The 20,468-nt window shown below is 39.6% G+C and overlaps 1 protein-coding gene across 1 annotated transcript in view; it reads left to right on the top strand.

Moving 5' to 3' along the window:
* grm5b (glutamate receptor, metabotropic 5b) overlaps positions 1 to 20,468 on the top strand; it is a 488,213-nt gene that overhangs the window by 454,855 nt on the left and 12,890 nt on the right. Inside the window, exon 7 of the mRNA XM_048598053.1 lies at positions 4,943 to 5,882. Coding sequence (XP_048454010.1) covers positions 4,943 to 5,882 — 940 coding nt within the window. The remainder of the gene's footprint in view (positions 1 to 4,942; positions 5,883 to 20,468) is intronic.

The raw sequence follows: 20,468 nt of genomic DNA, 5'->3' as shown, positions 1-20,468 counted from the left end.
TGGTATCCCGGTCTTCAATCAACATCATAAATTTAGATTATTTGGTCATTATCACATTGTTGACCATATTCATAAGTATTGACAGAAAACTTGTTAGCCTGTGATTCCAACACAACCAAAGTTGAAGATGCAATGTCCCGTTTTTCCTGTATGCTATTATTAGAGTATTTTGAAATGCCTTTAAAGAAATGCTTTGGGAAATCTGCCATATTGCGTTTAATTTATCTGAGTGCTTATTTCTTGCTTTTAGATCAAAATCTAACATTTTAAGCCGGCTCAATGATTACTTGGTTTAAAATTGAGATTATGAAATAAATGCTAGCTTATATAAACTATGCTTACTATACTGAAAAAACTAAGTTTAAGCATTGTTCTTTATTATGTAAGGCTTTTTTTTCATTCAAACCACTCTAGTGACTGAATTAATTTTTTTCTCATCTAGGAGAAATACTGGCCAAAGTGCTATAAACATATAGAGATGGGTCTGTAAGGGAGATGTTCCAAATTCAATCTGCCAACTATTCTGCTTTTTTTCAGCATAACATTAAATACTTGAACCCAGTTGTTTGTTGTATTTGCTTCATCTGTAAAAAAGAAATCTATAACACTACAGAAATGTATTGAATTACCTAGGCACTTCCGCTGAATCCATTTCTGGTTTATGATATCATGCAGTACTAGCTGATTTATTTAATTTACAGACTGCTTCTGAGCATAGTAAATATAAGCATATTATTGAAATAAAGTTGTAACCAGATGTAATTACACTCTTCGAATGAATTGTGGAAAAAGACAGTGATTATATAAAGTTACAAATTTAACTTTCTCAGGAGTATTAATTTCTCATAAATAATAGGAGGAATCAGGAAATTAGAAGCAGGGAATGATGCTCGTTTGGAGAGCCAGGGCAGACACAAAGGGCCGAGTGACACCTATCTACACTGTAACACTTCTGTGATTCTGTTAAAGTTCAAGTTCTCAAGTACAACCATGTGTCTAGTTAGACTGAGCATTTTATTTTTGTAAGAACTGACTCATGCTTTCCTATAACTACCTACATGATTGCATAAATCAGGAGGCTAATATTAATGTCCCACTATCACTTGAACCAAATATTCATGTCTTTGTTAAATGTATTTGTTCAATCTCCTTTAAAGTCAGATTGAGCAAATACTTGGCGGGACAAGCTCCGGTCTAATTTTATTATGCTATTTTGTTTCACAGTACGTTGAACAGACAAACAATTAAAAACTCATATCCAACAACAACAGTTCTCAGTCTTTCCCTCAGCCCCCATTTTAACAGTTCCTCTGTTTGTGATGCCTTCAGCAGTGAAGACACTAAGCTCTGAAGGTCCCTGCATAATGTTTTGCACCTCTCATCCTCTGTGTCATCTTTTAAGTCACTTCTTAAAATCTGTCCCTCTTGACCAAGCTTTTGCACATTTGCCACATTATCTCCTTCCTAGGTTCAGTGTAAAACTTTGATTTACAAAACATTTAAGAACCACTTTGGGATATCTGACTGTGTTGAAGGAACAAGTTGTCGTTCTTGTTGTAAAGTTAAATTGGTACCTTTTCTCTTTTGGAAGTAATACAAACATAATGAAAATAACATACTTCCACAATCAGGGGTGTTAATTTTATTGTTTTCATGATCACAGTTACCTAAAATTGGCAGTCAACGATTTATAGTATCTTACTATATGATCCCTTTAGGCCTGTGAACTATATCTATCTCCTTGAAAACATTCAATATTTTAGCCTCAACTGCTTTCTGTGGCAGAGAATTCCAGAGGCCCACTACTCTGGGTAAAGAAATTTCTCCTCAGTCCTAAATGGCAAGGCAATACAGCAGTACCGTGAACTTGGTATCTCTGGCTGTGGGGCAAGTTGCAAAAGAGCAAGGCAGTGCCTTGCTATGAGCATCTAAGTGTGAGTGAGTGCTAAGAAAGTAGGTGAACAGCCTAGAGATGCAGCCTGGTCCAGTTCATGACCCTGTGCACAAACTGTCCCTGCAGCAGCGTTACAATGATGGTGATTGTTGCACTTTGAGTGCAGCACTGAAGTTCAGGAATATACTGTAAATCGATTAAATGAGATGTGCTATGAGGGTTCTGACTGGCAATGTCAATAGGGTGCATGTGACCACTGCCCATAGAGCATGCTTTGAAGTACTTTTAAGTTCACAATTTAGGCAATTCCTTTCTTCTGTAGATTTTTTATTTTAAATCTTGTATGTGTGTCATGAATGAGACATGTTCCCCAACTCAGAGAGCTGAGACTTGCCTGGAAACAGGATTAAGCTGCAGTAGTAGATAATTGGGATACTGTGGAGTTATGGAGGCATTTCAGCTGCTCCAGCTCCACACAAACAATTCAAAAATAACTATTCTTTTAGTAATGGCTACCACTACTTGTGAGCTTTAACCCCACTCTCATTAATGCTCACAGGCTTTTTCTGAGCCCCTCACAGCTTCCTCCAACACAGGACAACTCAGTTCCCCAGGGTGACTTCTGAAATCTGACTTCAACTTTTGGCTGCTACTAATTCCTAGAACTTATTCCTGGATTTGTTCTAACAGCACAGAATCATCTAACTATCTTGACTCTTCATTGAGTCTGCTTGCATGGAATCTGTGCAGTTCGGCTGCCTTCCCAGCAGTACAGCTAACTGCAGCACTCCTAAAATGGAGTCCACCCCTTTCCCTCACATATTTACCAACTTTCAACCTGTCTGTCAACTTTGATTTCCTGTTCAGAGACCCCTGAACTGTTTGGAGTGACCTTGTGAAAACCTTGCAATGACCCATCCCTTACTGCCAAATAGAATTGAATGTTGCCACCTAACTCTTGAAACTATGGGTACTTTGAACATTGCCTTTCACAGAAAACTTGACTTGTCCTGTCAAACAAATTTAAATAGAAGGTGTCATCATAAGTTCTGAAAGCAGGCATTGGGACCTTCATCTAAATTTGCAAATGGATAATGAGCGTTTCTATAAAACAGGCACAATAAGACCCAAAGCCTAGCAAAATACCTTCAAAATGCTATGAATTGCCATTGGAATCTCATTTAAAGATTGTTCCTTTGTTAGGACTCCTTCTGTTCATATTCAATCCATTTGCTTATTAACCCTTTCCTTCATGCATTTTAGCCAAAGCACTTTAACATGTCATGCCAGTATCCTGGCAACAATGAATCTAGCTTTTAATATTGCAAAGGGATGGTCACCTTAGTTCAACAAGAATGAGCATTCCAACAGAAAATCAAAATACTGCAAATGCTGGAAGTCTGAAAAAGAAGAGAAATTGTAAGAAATCCTGAGCAGGTGTGGAGAAGAATAGAGCTCCACGTGAAAACCTCAAACCTCAGCCCCTGCTTAAATGGTAGGACATTATTCAGTCAGAGCTGGACTTTCCAGTTGGCTTCCCAAAGAACACAAAGGTGTCTGAAGGTCACACCAATGTATTAATGCAAATGGGTGACCGCTTTGCAGAACATCTCTTCTCTGTCTGTAGGAATGACCCTGATCACCCAGTTACTTGCTATTTTCAGAAAACAGTTTGTTCTCATGCTAACATTTCTATCCTGGGTGCACTGCAATGTTTCAATGAAGCATAAAGCAAGCTCGAGGAACAACAGTTCTGAAGAAGGGTCCATAGAATCCCTACAGTGTGAAAACAGGCCATTCAGCGCAACAAGTCTACACCAACCCTTTGAAGAGCATCCCACCCGGGGCTATATCCCCACTCGATATTTCCCATGGCTAAAGCACCTAACCTGCACATCTGTGGACTACTATAGGGCAATTTAGTATGGTCAATCCACCTATCTTGCACAACTTTGGACTGTAGAAGAAAACCAAAGTACCCGGAGGAAATCCACGCAGACATGGGGAGAATGTGCATACTCCACACAGTCGCCCGAGGGTGGAATCAAACCCGGGTTGCTGGCACTGTGAGGCAGCAGTGCTAACCACTGAGCCACTGTGCATCACACGACCTGAAATGTTAATTCTGATTCCTCTCCACAGATGCTGGCAGACCAGCTGAGATTTTTCCAGCAGTTTCTGTTTTTGATTGAGAAACAACACCTCATTTTGTACTTTTACAGCCTTCACATCTCAATATTGAATTCAATAACTTCAGAAATTGGTCGTGTTATGTCTGTTATCCATTTTTCTTGCACTTACTGCCACCCACATAAGCTCTGAGTGAGTGAGTGAGTGAGTGCTATGACAGCAAGTGTAAAGCTTAGAGTTGCAATTGGTTCTAATCCATGAGTGAGTACATGTCCCTGAGCAAGCAGTGTCCTTACAGCTGCATTACAATTATGGTTACCAGTGGAACCGAGATGCAACATTGAAGTGCAGAAGTGTCCTGTAACTGGTTTGGAAATATTCTATGAAGATTCTTAGCATCTGTCACATGTTGAATATGCTTTAGTGCATGGCTTATTGTTAGATCTTCATCTTAGATTAGAATTTATAATAGATTAGAAAATCTATACATCAGAAGTGTTATGACATTGTATAGGAGAAGTTAGAAGTCCTACAGAGTAATGAGAAAAGTGTGTAATAATTTCTGTATAACTGGTCTTACAAAGCAGGACAAACTCTTAATCTCCTGATTGGATTGGAAGATTTGACAGTAAGAGGAGCAGATTCCTTGTTTAGCTATGGGTATAGAAATTTGGGTTGGTTGGTTGTATAATTGAAAATGGATGGACTGACTGCTCTAATTGTTAATAATAATTTGTTATTTTTCTGTTTCTTCGGAGAGCAACAGAAATTGATTGAAGATTGTCCAATGACTCTAAATTGAAATATAATAACAATGAAGATTCTCCATATTTTTCACCACTGGTTGTTTCAGTTTTGACAGTTGACTAGTTTATAAACGATATTATGTTACAAATATGTCTTTTCTTTCTGTTGCAGACTGTGAAAGGATTCCTGTGAAGTACCTCAGGTGGGGAGATCCTGAGCCAATTGCTGCAGTTGTCTTTGCCTGCCTGGGACTTCTTGCCACCATGTTTGTAATGTTTATATTTATGGTGTACCGGGATACTCCTGTGGTCAAGTCATCCAGCCGGGAACTTTGCTACATCATTCTCGTGGGAATCTTTCTCGGCTACCTGTGTACCTTCTCTCTCATCGCCAAGCCCCAAAAGATTTACTGTTACCTTCAGAGAATTGGAATTGGTCTGTCCCCTGCAATGAGCTACTCTGCACTTGTGACAAAAACCAATCGAATTGCAAGGATCCTTGCTGGGAGCAAGAAGAAGATCTGCACCAAGAAGCCCAGGTTTATGAGTGCTTGTGCCCAGCTAGTAATTGCCTCAATGCTGATATGTATTCAGTTAGGGATAATTGTTTCCCTCTTTATAATGGAGCCACCAGAGGTCGTCTATGATTACCCAACTATCCGAGATGTCAAGCTGATATGTAACACCACCAACATAGCTGTGGTTGCTCCTCTTGGATATAATGGCCTGTTGATTTTAAGCTGTACCTTCTATGCTTTTAAAACTCGGAATGTCCCTGCTAATTTCAATGAAGCCAAATACATTGCATTTACCATGTACACCACCTGCATCATATGGCTTGCCTTTGTACCGATCTACTTTGGAAGCAACTACAAGATCATTACCATGTGTTTCTCTGTTAGTCTAAGCGCTACAGTGGCACTGGGCTGTATGTTTGTTCCAAAAGTATACATCATCCTGGCTAAACCTGAACGGAATGTGCGCAGCGCATTTACCACATCCACTGTTGTCCGAATGCATGTTGGTGATGGGAAGTCATCCTCTGCAGCTAGCCGCTCTAGCAGTTTGGTAAACTTATGGAAAAGGAGAGGATCATCTGGAGAGACTCTAAGGTAAGAACAAGAAAAATGTTAAATTAGAATAACATGAACAGCATCAAAAGATCCTCAACAATATTCCTGTCTCGTTGTATGGATTATGCTCAATGTTCCAACTCATTTTGCTCTGAGTATTGATAGATAGAAATGGACATACAGGCAATAAAAATATTTCTAATTCTTTGACATTGGTGCAAGGCTATGCTTTGGGATATTTGCATACAAGTGTTTACTATATCTGTCTGAAATTCTATTCTCCACTGCTATAATTGAGACGGTAGCCTATTTATTTTAGATGAGATTACACTTCTACTATATTGTTAATAGAGTTTAAAATTTGCTATAACTATTTTATGCAATCCAAGTATCTGGGAAAGATTTGATCTGTATTAATTTCATCACATCGCATATATTTTCCATCATGGAACAACCAGCTGAGTTATGTTTACCTGATGATCAAAATAAATTCCAAACTACTGGACGTTAATAGAATCAAATCACCATAGGATGAAGGAGCAGAAGTAGGCCATTCAGCCCATTAAATCTGCTGCAGCTTTCAATGAGATCATGGTTGATATGATAATCCTCAATTCTACATTCCTGCCTTTTCCCTATATCCCTTGATTTCCTTATTGTTAAAAATCAGCCTACCTCAGACTTTAAGATATATAATGATCCAATCGCTACAGCCCTCTGCCGTAAAGAATTCCACAGATTCACAACAGTCTGAAAGAAGAAATTCCTCATTATCTCTGTCTTAAATCAGCTCTGTGTGATAGACTGCAATCTGATAGGGTAACCAGGCAGGTTTGGAACATTACTGTTGAATGTACAATGACTGGCTAGCTGGTTTGTCAAACCTAGGGAACAAATGCAGCCACTGGGTCTGGAGTATCCTTTCCATTTGGGTCCAGATTGTTCTAACAGTAAGAAGTTCCCAACTTCAGGAAATTAACCTGTATGGAGTTAGACTTGGTTAAATTAAATTACATCATTTCATAATACACTTTAGGATAGATTTCTTTCCTCACTCGACAGTACCTCAGCTTTATGATTGGCCTTTAAGGTACAAGCTCCCTGCTTTTCCTTTCTCCTGATATAATGGACAAGAAAACAGGCAAATTGAGTAATGGTTTCACAGCTGATCCACAACAATGATGTTACGAACCTAAAGGAAAAGTTAGTTTTTATCTTTTTGAGTGCCAGGACCTTCACTCCTAGTAACCTCTCCCAAAAAGTTGCACAATTGTGTGGTATTATGAAAAAAAAATCAGTGTACACCATATCAAGCAAAAAGAAATGGAGAGCCTAATTTAGTGTCGGTGTTGGGTTGGTGATCTTACTCATCAGCTAGAGAACTACTGGAATCCCACATTGCCTCCAGAATTAAGCATCCATTAGGCTCTTAACTGGTCCACATTGGACACTCCTAGGTTTAGTACCTGGGAGAGAAGTCAGCCAGGATGGGCAGCATGGGCAGAGGTTGGCTTTTGGCAGGCCTCCCAATGGCTTCCAAGACCTGTGGCAAATCCCCATCCTCTGCTGGTTGAATACCAATTAGTGGCCAGATGGGAAAGCTGTCCATAAGCCTTGCCATGCCGACATAAAACAGGTAGAGGCAGTGAGGTCTTTACCCTGCACCTTACTACCCAATTAAGTACCTCGACCCATTACAAATACACAGCTAAGGGCAGGAAGGGCATTAAATAGTACAATTGATGTATGTATTTTTCAATGACTTGGATAAGAAACCTCTAACCACATGTTTCAATATGTATTGTGCTCACAGCTAACAAAGAAACATGTTAACAATCTGGTTTGTAAGCCTGTAATTCAAAGGGTGTTTTGAAAGATGGGTTTCTGAGGCTATATCTACATTTTCACTGCTATATTTAAAATTCCAACACTTTTTCAGAGTTCTCTTACATAGAGGAATTGACTGAGGAAAGGTCAGAGTTTTACATTTGCTAAGATTACAAAAAAAAATACTATTTAAATATATTTTGATTTAATCACTTAAAAAGATCCAAGAGTAGGCCACATTTTTTCTTTGTTGTATTGGTGACACTAACAAGGGTATATTGTGGGACTGGAGTCACCAAAGCCAAATGGGATGTGGGTAATGTATCTCCTCAATGAAAGATACTGGAGAACAATTTGACTTTTACAATAATCTGAGAACTTTCGTGGTGCTAGCCCACAAATTCAGCGATTTCTTCAATTCATCTTAACAATTTGACAAAGTAGGATTTCAATTCAAAACCTCTAAATAGCTAACTAAATATCATAACTACACATTGACAACCAACTCAGCTAATATTTCGATTTTACTTTTATTGGCAAGTCTTTCCAAAAAGTAACACGTTCCTTGGGGTCTTGCAATGCCTATTACTAATCACTGTGGTTATTCCACTCTGGCTTTCTAGTTTCCAGTGTTATCTCAGGAAGATTCACCAGAACTATGATGAGCAAGCACAAACCCCTCTTCTACCATAGCAACTTCTACCCACTGTGATGAAAGTTTATACATTTCAGTTGGAAAAACCAGCTGATGAACTAGCACAGATTGTAGTACAAAATATTTTTCTTTTAATTTGTTTGTGGGATATTGGGACCAGTGGCTGAGAAATTAATTGGCCTTGAGCTGAATGGCTTGCTAGGCCATTTCAGGGGGCACTTATGAGTCAACCACATTGCAATGGTTTTGGAGTCACACATAAGTCAGACCAAGTAAAAATAGCAGATTTACTTCCTTATAGGAATCAGATGAATCTCAATGACCCTCAACAAAGGGTACACGACTAGTTTATTATTCCAGATCTTTTTAACTTGAATTTACATTTCATTATCTGTCACGAGGATTTGAGCCTATGGCCCCAAAATATTAACCTGGGGTTCTAGTTTACTAGTCCAGTAACATTATTATTATATCACTGCCTCCCCCTAGTGTAGGGTTATGGTTTGCAATCAGTAATTTGCTGATTTTAGGTGGTTCAAATCACCCCCAAATCCTGGTTCTAGACATTGGACTTACTTAGGGAATGTGAAATGAAGAAGGCAGTAGACAGATGTTTCAGGGCAAAAGAATCTCTGTGTTTATTTACAATACAAAAGGTAAGTATAATACAAGGAAGAAAGGTGAATGCAATAAACAGTGAAATGGACACAATCAACTATACTGAGGACAGTAATACTATTGAATATGTTATTAGCTAGATTAAACACAATTGGAACTTAAAACGAGGGTTTTAATCATAGAAACTTTAATCAGGCTTCTTACACTTGACGTTGCATGCATCGCCACCACCCACCTTCCCCTCCCTGCTAGCTGGGTTGGAAACTTTGAAGTCTCAGGTGTTGAAGCTCACTACTGAGGAAAACGCGATTTTAAAGTGCTTCAGGTTGCTGAGAGTCTTGCCATTGGTTCTCTTGGATCGGAATAGGCCTATGTCTGGAAGCTTTTGTTCAAATAGTGCTTGGTTGGCTTCCCCCCTCTCAGATGTCCTTTGTTCCATTTATGCTTATTTTTAATTTTTTGTAATTATCTCTCTGCCTCATTTAATTGGATTATAGGTCATCGCTTGTTATTCAGCTGTTGACACTTCACTCTTATAGTTTGACACTCTTGCTCACTCGCAGAGACCTATTATTTGACCTGTCGACACCCCACTCACACCATATGTATGATCTTTTGATCTCTGTGCCCACTGATCTCTCTGCCTATAAATTCTGTGCCTGTGTGCTTCTCTCTCACTTCACCTGACAAAGGGGCAATGCTCTGAAAGCTTGTGATTTCAAATAAACCTATTGGACTATAACGTTTAGTCGTGTGACTTCTGACCTTCCTGATTCAGCTTCTCTGTTCAGCTTCTTTGGTTCTTGGTTCAGAAGTTGCTTGTTGGGGCTGGAGGCCTGTGAGGAAGCTGTTTCTGCAGAAGCTTGTTGAGAAAAAGGCTCTGCTAGGTGAGATCAGGCCTGGCAATTATACAGACTGTGTATCCCGTTATCTCCAAATCTGTGTTGTCCGTTGTGTTTCTGGTGTTTCCTTCTGATGGTTAAAATATGTACGAATGGATTTTGATTGAGGTTGAATGTCCAGTACCACTCTAGACTCCATGCTGTCTGTGCTGGCTAGTCCAAAGTGTAAAATGTTAGTTTTGATTGATTGTCCTCTTAGAGAGGAGATGTAAACTGGAATTCCAGGCTGAACAATGGTTCCAGACAGCCATCTCAGTTCTGTGAGTTGTGTTTGTGTGAATTCTCCATAGAACCCATTCCAGCTTTGATTTACCTTTTAAAAAGATTTGAAAAGTCCAGGATTTTCTCTAGTAGAAACAGAGGAATCTTGGCAGCTTGTCCATACATCTCTGAAGGCAGCAGGGGAACTTTGTAGGCACAAGGGCACTTTCCTTTAACAGTCGTGGAATAGATTATAAGAGCAGCGAGGTTATGTTGGTGCTGTACAAAATATTGGTTGGGCCACTGCTGAAGTACTGTCGGTAGTTCTGGTCACCACACTATAGGAAGGATGTGATTGCACTGGAGGGATGATAAGGACGATGTTGCCTGGAATGGAGCATTTCAGTATGAAGAGAGACTGGATAGGCTTGGATTGTTTTCTTTAGAGTAGAGAAGGCTAAGTGGGGCACCTGATTGAGATGTATCAGATTATGCTGGACATAGGATTGGTAAAGAGGGGACATAATTTTAAGTTGAAAAACAGGAGGTTTAGAGGGGATTTGAGGTAGATATTTCACTCAATAGTAATGGAAGTCTGAAATGCACTGGAAGGTGGTTGAAGTGGGAAACATCCCAACTTTTAAAGAGAATATGGATGAGCTCTTCAATGTTATAACATTCAAAGTTGTGGTCCATGTGCTGGAAAGTGGGACTGGTGTAAATTTAGAGTAGTCCCCAGTCAGTGCAGATATGATTGGGCCAAGAGGCCTCTTCTGTACTGTATAATTCTATGAAACATCAGTACCCTAACTTTAACCTGACACAGGAAAAGGCCAAGGTGAGTACAAAACCACATTGACCTCAGAAGCGTAAGGCTTTGGAGCGACTAACCCTTCGGCTTTATCTGCATGCTCTCAGTCAATTGGATGCCCAAAATTGGTGAGAAGTAATAGTGTCGTAGTGGAGTGGTTGACAGGAGTTTGTGGTCAGCCAAGTATGGTTTCCAATATTTATGTGAATTGTAAAATATATAAAAGAATATGGGGTTTGTTATAATTCTGGCTTCTCTTTCCACTGTATTCACCTGATATGAAAGCTAAAATGGCCGGTTACTTTGGCCACCAGTTAAAATTACAGCTTGCACCCTATAATAGCACTGAGCTCTGATCTGTTTATCTGACAAAGGAGCCATTCAGTTTTCAGAAAATGCCTGCTCAGAAAAGCAGGTTAATGTCGAAGTCAAAGGTACAATTTGACTTAGTGGCAGGTAAACTTCACAGGATTTTATTCTTGTGATTTTTTTTGTGATTCCTGTGGGTAGTTTCTCTCTAAACTTAACTGCATTAATATGATTTTCTCCTGACAATAAGAAAGAGTATTGCTGCTGACTAAACTAAGTGTCCATTTCAGTTATTTATATTCCTTTTACACCACCTAGCTTCTAATTTCCTTTAATGTTGATTGACAGATGGTCAGCCAACAAGACAGATGCACAATGAATGTGGGCCACTTACTTACAAATGGAACAGAATGAATTCCTAGTGTTTTGAAAGCCACAGTTATAATTTTAGTAGAATAAATAGCAACATCATGCTTAATGAAGGGATGCATCCTATATTATGCTTTATAATAATCGGGAGATGCAAGTTGAATATTTATTAACAAAAGTAAGTGGTGAAACTATTACAAATGGGAAAGCCATACTCACATTGCTTCAGCTTAAACCTCAAAATGGATCACTGCTCCAATATAATACTTCTATTTCCTCAATCAGTCTTATTGGGGTTGCTAAATCAGTGTTAATCGAAGTGAATTATTGGCAGTTCTGCATTGCTAAATGCAAAGCACTGAGAGTTAGGTTGGAATTAATGCAAATTTAGGGGCCTTATGGATGTTGAATGAATTAATTTTTGTCTAGATGATTCAAAGTCAAACTGAAAGAATGTGAATTTGAATTTGCTGCATATTAAGGTATCTCAGTTATTTATAAAACAGCTGCATAATTTGTAGCATAATGTTGCATAATTCCAGTTTCTACTGTCATGTAAAACTTGAATTGAAACAGCTATAAAGTATGTTCATGAAAACATGTCTGACACTGAACATCCTACATTCTGATCCATACATTATGTACTGCCTCAAGACAGACAAAAATGTAGAATCATAAGAAAATAGGAGGAAGAGTAGACAATTTAACCCTTCGAGCATGGCTGATCATCCAAGTCAGTACTTTGTTCTCACTTTCTCCCCATATCTTTTGATCCCTTTAGCCTGAATAAATATATCTAATTACTTTTTGAAAACATTCAATGTTTCATCTTTCTATGGCAGAGGATTCTGCAGGCTCACCACTCTCTGTGTGGAAAAAAAAATTCTCGTGAACTCAGCCCTAAATGACCTACCCCATTTCCTTACACTGTGAACCCTGTTTCTGGACTCGCTGGTCACTAGGAACATCCTTCCTGTGTTTTCAATCCTGTTAAAACTTTATATGTTTCTATGAAATTCCCACTCATTCTTCTAAACTCTAGTGAATGCAATCTTGACTGATCCATGTTCTCTTCATTTCTCAGTCATGTCACCCCAGGAATAAGTCTGGTAAATATTTTCTGCATTCCCTAGAACATCTTTCCTCAGATCAGGAGACCACGGTACTCCAGGTGTAGTCTCACCAAGGCCCTGCATAGTTGCAACAAGATCCTAACATTTAGCTGATGCAGGAGATACATGAAACCTTTAATAACAAAGAGATATTCAGGTGGTTTCCTGGTGACTTCCTCAATTTTTATCCTCATATCTTCTCCTAACTGGTCTACAACCAAGGTGAAAGAGCTACACCTCTTCTTTGTGTACATTAAGAGAGTAACACATTGGGTCCAAAGCCAATTCTGCTGACTCAGTGGCAGGGATATTGCTGTTGAGCCAATGACCATTTAATCAAAGCACAAATACGCAGCTAGATGTCATATTTCAGTCTTCCACTCAGTGTGGAGTGGTGATGGAATTCTGCTCCTTCTTGACTCAGATGGAGCAATCCTATCACCAAGCCATTGGAACAGGGCTTTCATAATGCATAGACTTAAACTGTGTGCCAAGTTGAATTTGTTGCCTGCACACTGAATGTCTGATAATATACAATGCATGACTTCCAATGTGACTTTTCTGAACAATAATGCATATGTGACCACCAGCTAGTGAGTCCTACTCTGAAGTTATGGGACCTGGCAGTTATTGAAAATGAACTACCAGACAGTAAGTTCCCTACAGTACAATACAATTTCAGTGGCTGCACTCCTCAGTGTGAATGTATAACTGGAACTACTTAACTTAGCAGAATCAAATTAGCTACAAATAAATTTGAGCATCACAGGCCCTTGGGAATGAGACTCTTAAGCACCCGGCGCTGATAACTGGCTGTGTCCTTCATTTAAAATTAAATAAAACTTTCAGCAATTGACAGGCTAAATCATAGATTTTATCTGCTTTTAATTAATTTAAATGTTTCCAGGGAATTTTCTCAGCTGCCAATATCTGCTTCTTTCTCACCTTTACAGGCTATTACATGTCCTATACAAAATTCATATGACTGATTGTAACACTAGTTTATTTCCTAGCTGTTTAAATTCAATTAATGTCAATCTTAAGACATTTATTTCAAATACAATTACTGTCAAAGTAGCCTCTCAGTCTCTTCCTTCCCCTATAGCACTCAAACTATTGAGTTGTCAACACATTGGTTTGACTGTCCTATATAAAGGTTCCATTGCATCATGCATGCTATTATGACATTTTCAAACTTAATCAATAGTTTTAATGTCAAGTGAGTTCACAGCAATGGGTATAATGATCTAGATTAAATCTAAACGAGAAGTTGGTCCCAATACTAGGGATGCCACTTAACAATGGGAAAGTGTCACTACAACTTAAGTTATCGCAACATAGAACGAGGGAGGAAGATTAAGCCAATCAGTCCTTCAAGCCTGTGCCACCATTTTGGTGATGTCAGTTCAGGTTCTGATCTGAAGATAGCACACAGCAGTATGAAGTTTCTTTGGGGCACCATTACAAACAGCACCATTGAAAGTATACTCACAATTTTCTTCCAATGTTTTAAAAGTGGCTATTCTTTTCTGTATTATAGAGAAAAGTTTACTAATCCGGGAGGAGAACCTATGTGTGGAGTTTTATCTAAACAGATCTAGAACCCTAAACAGAAGCAGTGAGGAGGCCGTTAGCAGGTCAGGAATCTATTTGCTATTGAAGCAGATTTTGCCATAACACTTTGGCTGAGGTTGATTTCACCAGTGTTTGAGTACGGGGGAGGGTATGTTCAATGAAAAATGACACTCTGCTCCCCCCACCAATGAGAAAGTTTTCCAAATTGAGCATCGTTCAGGTAGTTAAGAGCTGCCTAGTGAGTTTCGTGGCAAATCATGGCTCTCAATGATGAAGTTCAACTTAGACACAGAGTCTCTGATAGGCAGCTTCTGGGTCCTAGAGATCATCACCGCATATTTTATGTTCAGGGATCTAACAGTAGGAAGGTAGGTATTTTTCTTTTGAGTGCTATGAGATAGGAGTCATGCAGGGAGAAGGATCAGGTATAGAGGCAGGGCATTATGATGGCTTTTAGTGGGAATATGCTCTCAATTGGAATAAATGGAAGTACCTACTCTCCAACAGGCAAGTCACCCTGATTTCCCAGTCAAGAAACCAGCAATTTTCTTACCTGCTAATAAGATAGGTGATCTGGTTGGTAGCAGGTTGAGGGCCATAAGTGATTGCTAATTCACCATTTAACAATAATAATTGTTACTCAGTTGAAAAGGTCCTGAATGTACCCAGGGGATCTTGGAGATGGAGCAAATGGAGTCCACCAATACTGTTGATGCTTTTAGAGATAGCTGGGCACTGCAAAGGGCCGAGCACCTTACCTCCCCTTCCAACTCCGTTTTGATTTAGTCTCCTCCCTTTCTCCCTTATTTTTGATGGTCTGCATCACTTTTGTTGAGCAAAGCACATAATTTCATTAATTGGAAACAGGTAATTTTACTGGTGATGGATAAAAGATGAAAAATGCCACAGGTGATTTGATGATGGGGAAAGAAAGCCCTTCAGTTGTGAGTGAAAGCATTTCTGGTTATTCAAAAATATTCTGAATGAACTTTGTTACTCCGCACATAATTGCTGAAGTGGTGAGAAGGAGACGAGTATCTCTCCAGGGCCACTTGTACAATTATTGCCTTCTCACCACCTCCAAGGAGAGAAAATTGGTACATTTTAATTCAGGGATGACAATAATATTTTTCTTTTGGGTTTTCTGAATATTTAGACAGTAAAGCTTGGTGAGACAAAGCTATCAAAGGAAGGATTTCTAGTTAATAGGGACGGTGGCAGGGGCAGTATGACTGAACTGTATGTTGATTTCTGTGGCTTCAGCAACCACAGGAAGAAAACCTGGGAAGGCTGTCTTCTACATAGTGTTACCCTAGGGCAGAAGGAAAAGTCCAAATTTCACATCAAGAAGCATAGTTGGAAGGGGCCGTGAATATGAGCAGCAGGCCGTGCCAATTGGTTGGAGCCGATGACAAGGATATATTTCAGGACTGACATGATAAATACATAAGGGAGAAGTAAATATAGCATTTGAGAGCAGAGCAATGGGAAGTGTGTTACTTAGACTGGGAGGAGGCATAGACATTGAATGTGTTTGTGAGGTAGATTCTAAGAAATTCCACTGTCAGACAATTAAGTGTCCAATTAAAGAAAATTTTGAAGTTGCAATGATTTTTAAATTGTGGTGTCCTCTGAAATGAATTGAAATTATGGAAAGAGTTTAATGCACCCCCACACAGAAGCTGGAAGGTGCAGGTGAAAACCTTGTCGCTATCCTGACTCCCTCTGATTAATTTCAGGCGGGAAAGGGTAGTTGACAGCCTTCCTGCCCTGAAGCCAATTGAAAGCCTTAAATGGCCACTAAAAACCTCATCCCAGCTTCACTGGCATGTTTTGGTGAGTAAGCATGATTGATGGGAATACCTTCTATTTGGGTCGTCCCTGCCCAATGGAGAGACTTATCATTGGCAAGGACTGGTACAGGTGAAGATTCCTGACTGCCCTTAAAGTAAATGTGAACCAAATGCTTCCCCTCCAGGGCGATCCCAACCAATACCAGCAAGGCCATCTCACCTACTTTCACTCAGTGACTGGCCTACAGCATGGGCCTCCTGCAGAATGGCAGTGGCAAGTGACACTGGCTGTACTGGAAATCTTCTGGCATCTGACTAGCCAGCAGCTTGTGCCAGCAGGAAATACTCCATGACCATGGCGAAGACCCAAAATTACCAGGTGCATGATTGTGCCTGTCTGCTGTTAAACCAGATCAGGAAGGGGGGCTTAAAATGCCTCCTTGGGGTACCCTTGGATTTCCAGCCAGTGAATGTGTTCACCAAGGTAAGCAGTAAATTCTGCTCTTTGTGTTTCTGGGTGCTATTGTTTTGCTGGTATTGTACATCAAATACTAAAATTAACTGTTTTCAAATGTCCAACTATTCTTGCATTTTTATAATAGTTTCTGTACTTTTTTTGGAGGTTAAGGGAAATAAAGTAACTTAATGTTAGCCTTGAGGGAAATAATTCAAATGTACTCATGACCCAAATCTGAACTCTGACTCAAATGCTGTCAGATTGTGTAATGTGATGTCTGTCGATCATTTGTAAATTTGTTGTTGCCTATGGTGATAGCTATTTTCTATCTGTATGCTATTAAGTCATCATAACAAGATAAAACTAACAAAAAATGGACAGCCGTACATCATGCAAAATGGGCACTACTTTATTTTTTATGTGTCACATTATAAAAAGACTGAAAAAAAGAATGATTTTATTCATCAATCTCTGATTACCTCACATCCAAGATGAAAGAATAAACTCATTGAAGATGCTAGGTATCTTGGAGAATATAGGTTTCAGAGATGTCAATATTTGGGAATTCATAGTTATGAGGTTTTTGGGAATCAGTCAGTAATTTATCTTTAAACTAGATTGATGATCCTTCTATATGTCTGGATATAAGCGTTGGGCTGACTTTTAACTGAATAAAATAAGTAGGTTTGGTTGTAGAGCGTGGGAGAGGGAGACAGTGAGTGCAAAGTGTAAGAAATCTGTTTTCTGACTTAACCATGCCCATTTTTAGATTTAACTGAAGCCAGATGTTGGATGGGTGACCCACCTGATTCAAAAAGAAGATTTGGAGCTTTAAGTACGATAATGAGGCTGTGAGCTTCCTCAAGGACCTGACTTGATGGATTCAGATGTTAAGTGCTTGTATACTTACCTCCTTGATCTAGGTGCCTGTCTGAGGAGCCTCCATGATCAGAAACACCTCACTACCACTAATGGCTTTCACCTAAGACCTCCAGCTGACTTTGACCGTCATGACTGGAGGCAATCTCGACACTCAACAAGCCCCTAATGACCAACTCCTAGGCCTCTGGCGTTTCCCTACCCCCACCTCCCAAGAACCGGACATCCCACCAGAACTGATTGCCTTGTTTGTTTGATATGCATCTCAGGCACTATAGCAGCAATCAGGAGACTTCATCCTCTGAAAGGTACTTCATTTCTGCAACATCCACAAGAAAAGATGCATGCAGGTCCATGGCATTTATCCCAGGGAGGTACCATGACATTTTTGTACACTGACAGGTCAAAGTATCAAACATGTTCATATCTGGAACCAACCTTAAATGTGAGCTGCTGGACAACAAAGAACATCGTATGCAAACCTTACTCATCAGGAATCTGAAAAATGCATTTCACAACCGTTACAGTCTAAGCCATATGGCAGCCAGTTGTGCCTCAGCATGTTCAAGGAACTCTTCTGCTATCTAGGGAGATGTGGAGGTGCCCTTCAGAATTTCACAGCAGACTATCTAAATTAATCATTGTATATTATATCCTGAAGATCATTGTATAAGAGCTAGGGATGGAGGCAAATCAAACTACTCAGAATGCATCATCAGATCAGATTCCACTAGAAGAAAAAAGAGGTCAAGGAGGAAGAAGATGAAGATGGACTACTGAAGCCATTGCTTGTTGGAATACCATGAACATCCTAATAGTTTGACAGTTTTGTTCACCTGGATGAACTCATGCTGGACTAAAGTAACTCTTAATTCCCCTGTCCCTCTACTAAACCCAATAACAAAGTTAAGCAACCATCCACCCATTGCATATGTACCAAATGATTTCAAAACAATCATGTCCTCCTATTCACCATCAAACAACTGCAAACTTGAGATAGTGCTTACCAGACAAGCATGATGTACAAGATGAAGTGAAGCACATTAAAAAAAATTATATGAATAAATAGTAAGTAAAAGTTATTAAAATGACATTTTCATAAACAGCTCTGTGGAGCCATTCAGATCCTTTCCCAACCATTCCCAGATATAGGAGTGCCTTCTGCAAAAGTCAATGCAGACTTCTCTATTACTCACTCTGACTTCTGAGACACTCACTGTCAATGGTGTTTAAGCCTGTCAAGGTCCTGCAAATATTAACCCACATCTAAAGAAAGGTCATAGCCATTGAGAGAAGGGGCAGCATGTTTGGTATTGGTTTAGAGTAATGCAGTGAGTGAGGTATGGTAAGTTGTGAATGGAGTTCCCACTTCCTTGTTTTTTTGTTACTATCTTCCTTCTCCTAAGCCAGTGGAACAACACTCTTACCTCTTTCTGGATGAGCAGCATGGAAGAAATTAGTAATAACTTTTAATATTTATCACCCAATTTAAGGCAACAGGACATGATCAACATTAACAGTTTGCACCTTCGTGGTCCGGAACCAAAGGGATAAATTGCAATGTGATAATTCAAACTTGACAGTGGAAGCTGCCTTTCCAAGGGAGCCCTGTAACATCAATCCACAATTTTTTGAGCTGGGCTCCTCTTTACTCTGTGATATTGGGCAAATTTCTGTCAGAACCTTGCAAATGCACTGTTAATCCTATATCCCTTTCTTTTTCATCAATGGCATTTTCCCCACAGGCATCAGCAGTAACAAGTGCCATCTAATTTCATCTCAATAAATCCCTTCATTTATCTCATTCCAGGAGACAACAGCCCATAACTGAGCAGAAAAAGTCAAGACAGATCATGATCCACCAATGTTCAGCTCCTCACCATCTGCGAGGAGAGGATCTGACCCTGACTACCTTGAGTCACTGACTGACAATCCGCAAGCCTCTGGACTGATATTGGAGGCTGTCCTTGCCAGACCCCTATGACTGAATGTTGTGTCTCTTGACATGACTGAGGACTGCTGCAACCATGATAAGCATCCTGGCTTTATGCCTGCACTAAATGCAAGGCAAGACAGAAGTAATTTGAGCTTGGTAGCTATAGCTGGGGTGGAGAGCAAGGCACAAGAAAGGAAAAAATAGCAAGGATACTGTGCGTATCCATTACAAAAGTGAGCACCAAGAGAATAAGTGATCGGCCCTGAGATGTAGCCTGGTCAGTCGGCTAGGAGCCTATTCCTGCACATAAAATCTTGGTGCACTCCAAAGTATAACTTTAAAATGCAGAAGCACCAGGCAATTGGATTGGAGAGATGCCTTGAAACTCCTTAGAGGTTAGAAGATGTTCAGCTTCTCAGCCCAGTTGAGCAGAGCTTGGAGAGGATTCAACAATTAAACAGAATCTCCATAATTCCTTTCAACACAACTCTACTCCTGATCACTTATGGTGTTTCACTATGTTTGATCTGACCACACAATTATCTAACAGGACACTCCAAAGTGAACATATTTGTTTTGGTTTTTGTTTGGCATTGTCCTATGATAGTGCACTCCAGAAGGAATGAGGTCCTTGGAGAAATCCTCATTATTTCTGGGTATGGTCTCTTTAACTTTTCTGCTTCCCAACAATCATGGAGAGACAGATATGATGTAATAATGGAAATGCAGATCTGTTATAACGTTGCATATTTAAGATGACTATATTTAAGTGAAGGCAGCTTAGTCTTGTAAGAGATGTGGGTCCATTAGGTTCATTTTGTCAACTATCAACAATAAGAACAGAAATGACAACATAAGGAATAGTTGTTACAGTGGACCATATGGCCCATTTGAGCTTGCTTCACCTTTCAGTAAGATCATAGCTGATCTTCAGCTTCATGTCCATGTTCCAACGTGCTTGTCATATCCCTTGAGAGACCAAAAATCTGCCTACTTCAGCCTTAAGTAGTCAAAAGTAGAGTATCTTCTATCATCTAGGGTAGAGAATTCCAATATTCACAATCTCTTAAAAGAAGGTATTGTTCCCCATCCCATTCCTGAATAATCAACCCATTATCCTAATAATTCACACCACTGTGTTCTAATTTCCGCAGCTAGAAAGAATAGTCTCAACAACTACG

Source organism: Rhincodon typus, chromosome 6, assembly GCF_021869965.1.
Source record: "Rhincodon typus isolate 14 chromosome 6, sRhiTyp1.1, whole genome shotgun sequence".
Taxonomy (NCBI): Eukaryota; Metazoa; Chordata; class Chondrichthyes; order Orectolobiformes; family Rhincodontidae; genus Rhincodon; species Rhincodon typus.
The sequence above is the reverse complement of the archived record's forward strand: the minus strand, read 5'-3'. Positions and strand labels throughout refer to the sequence as shown.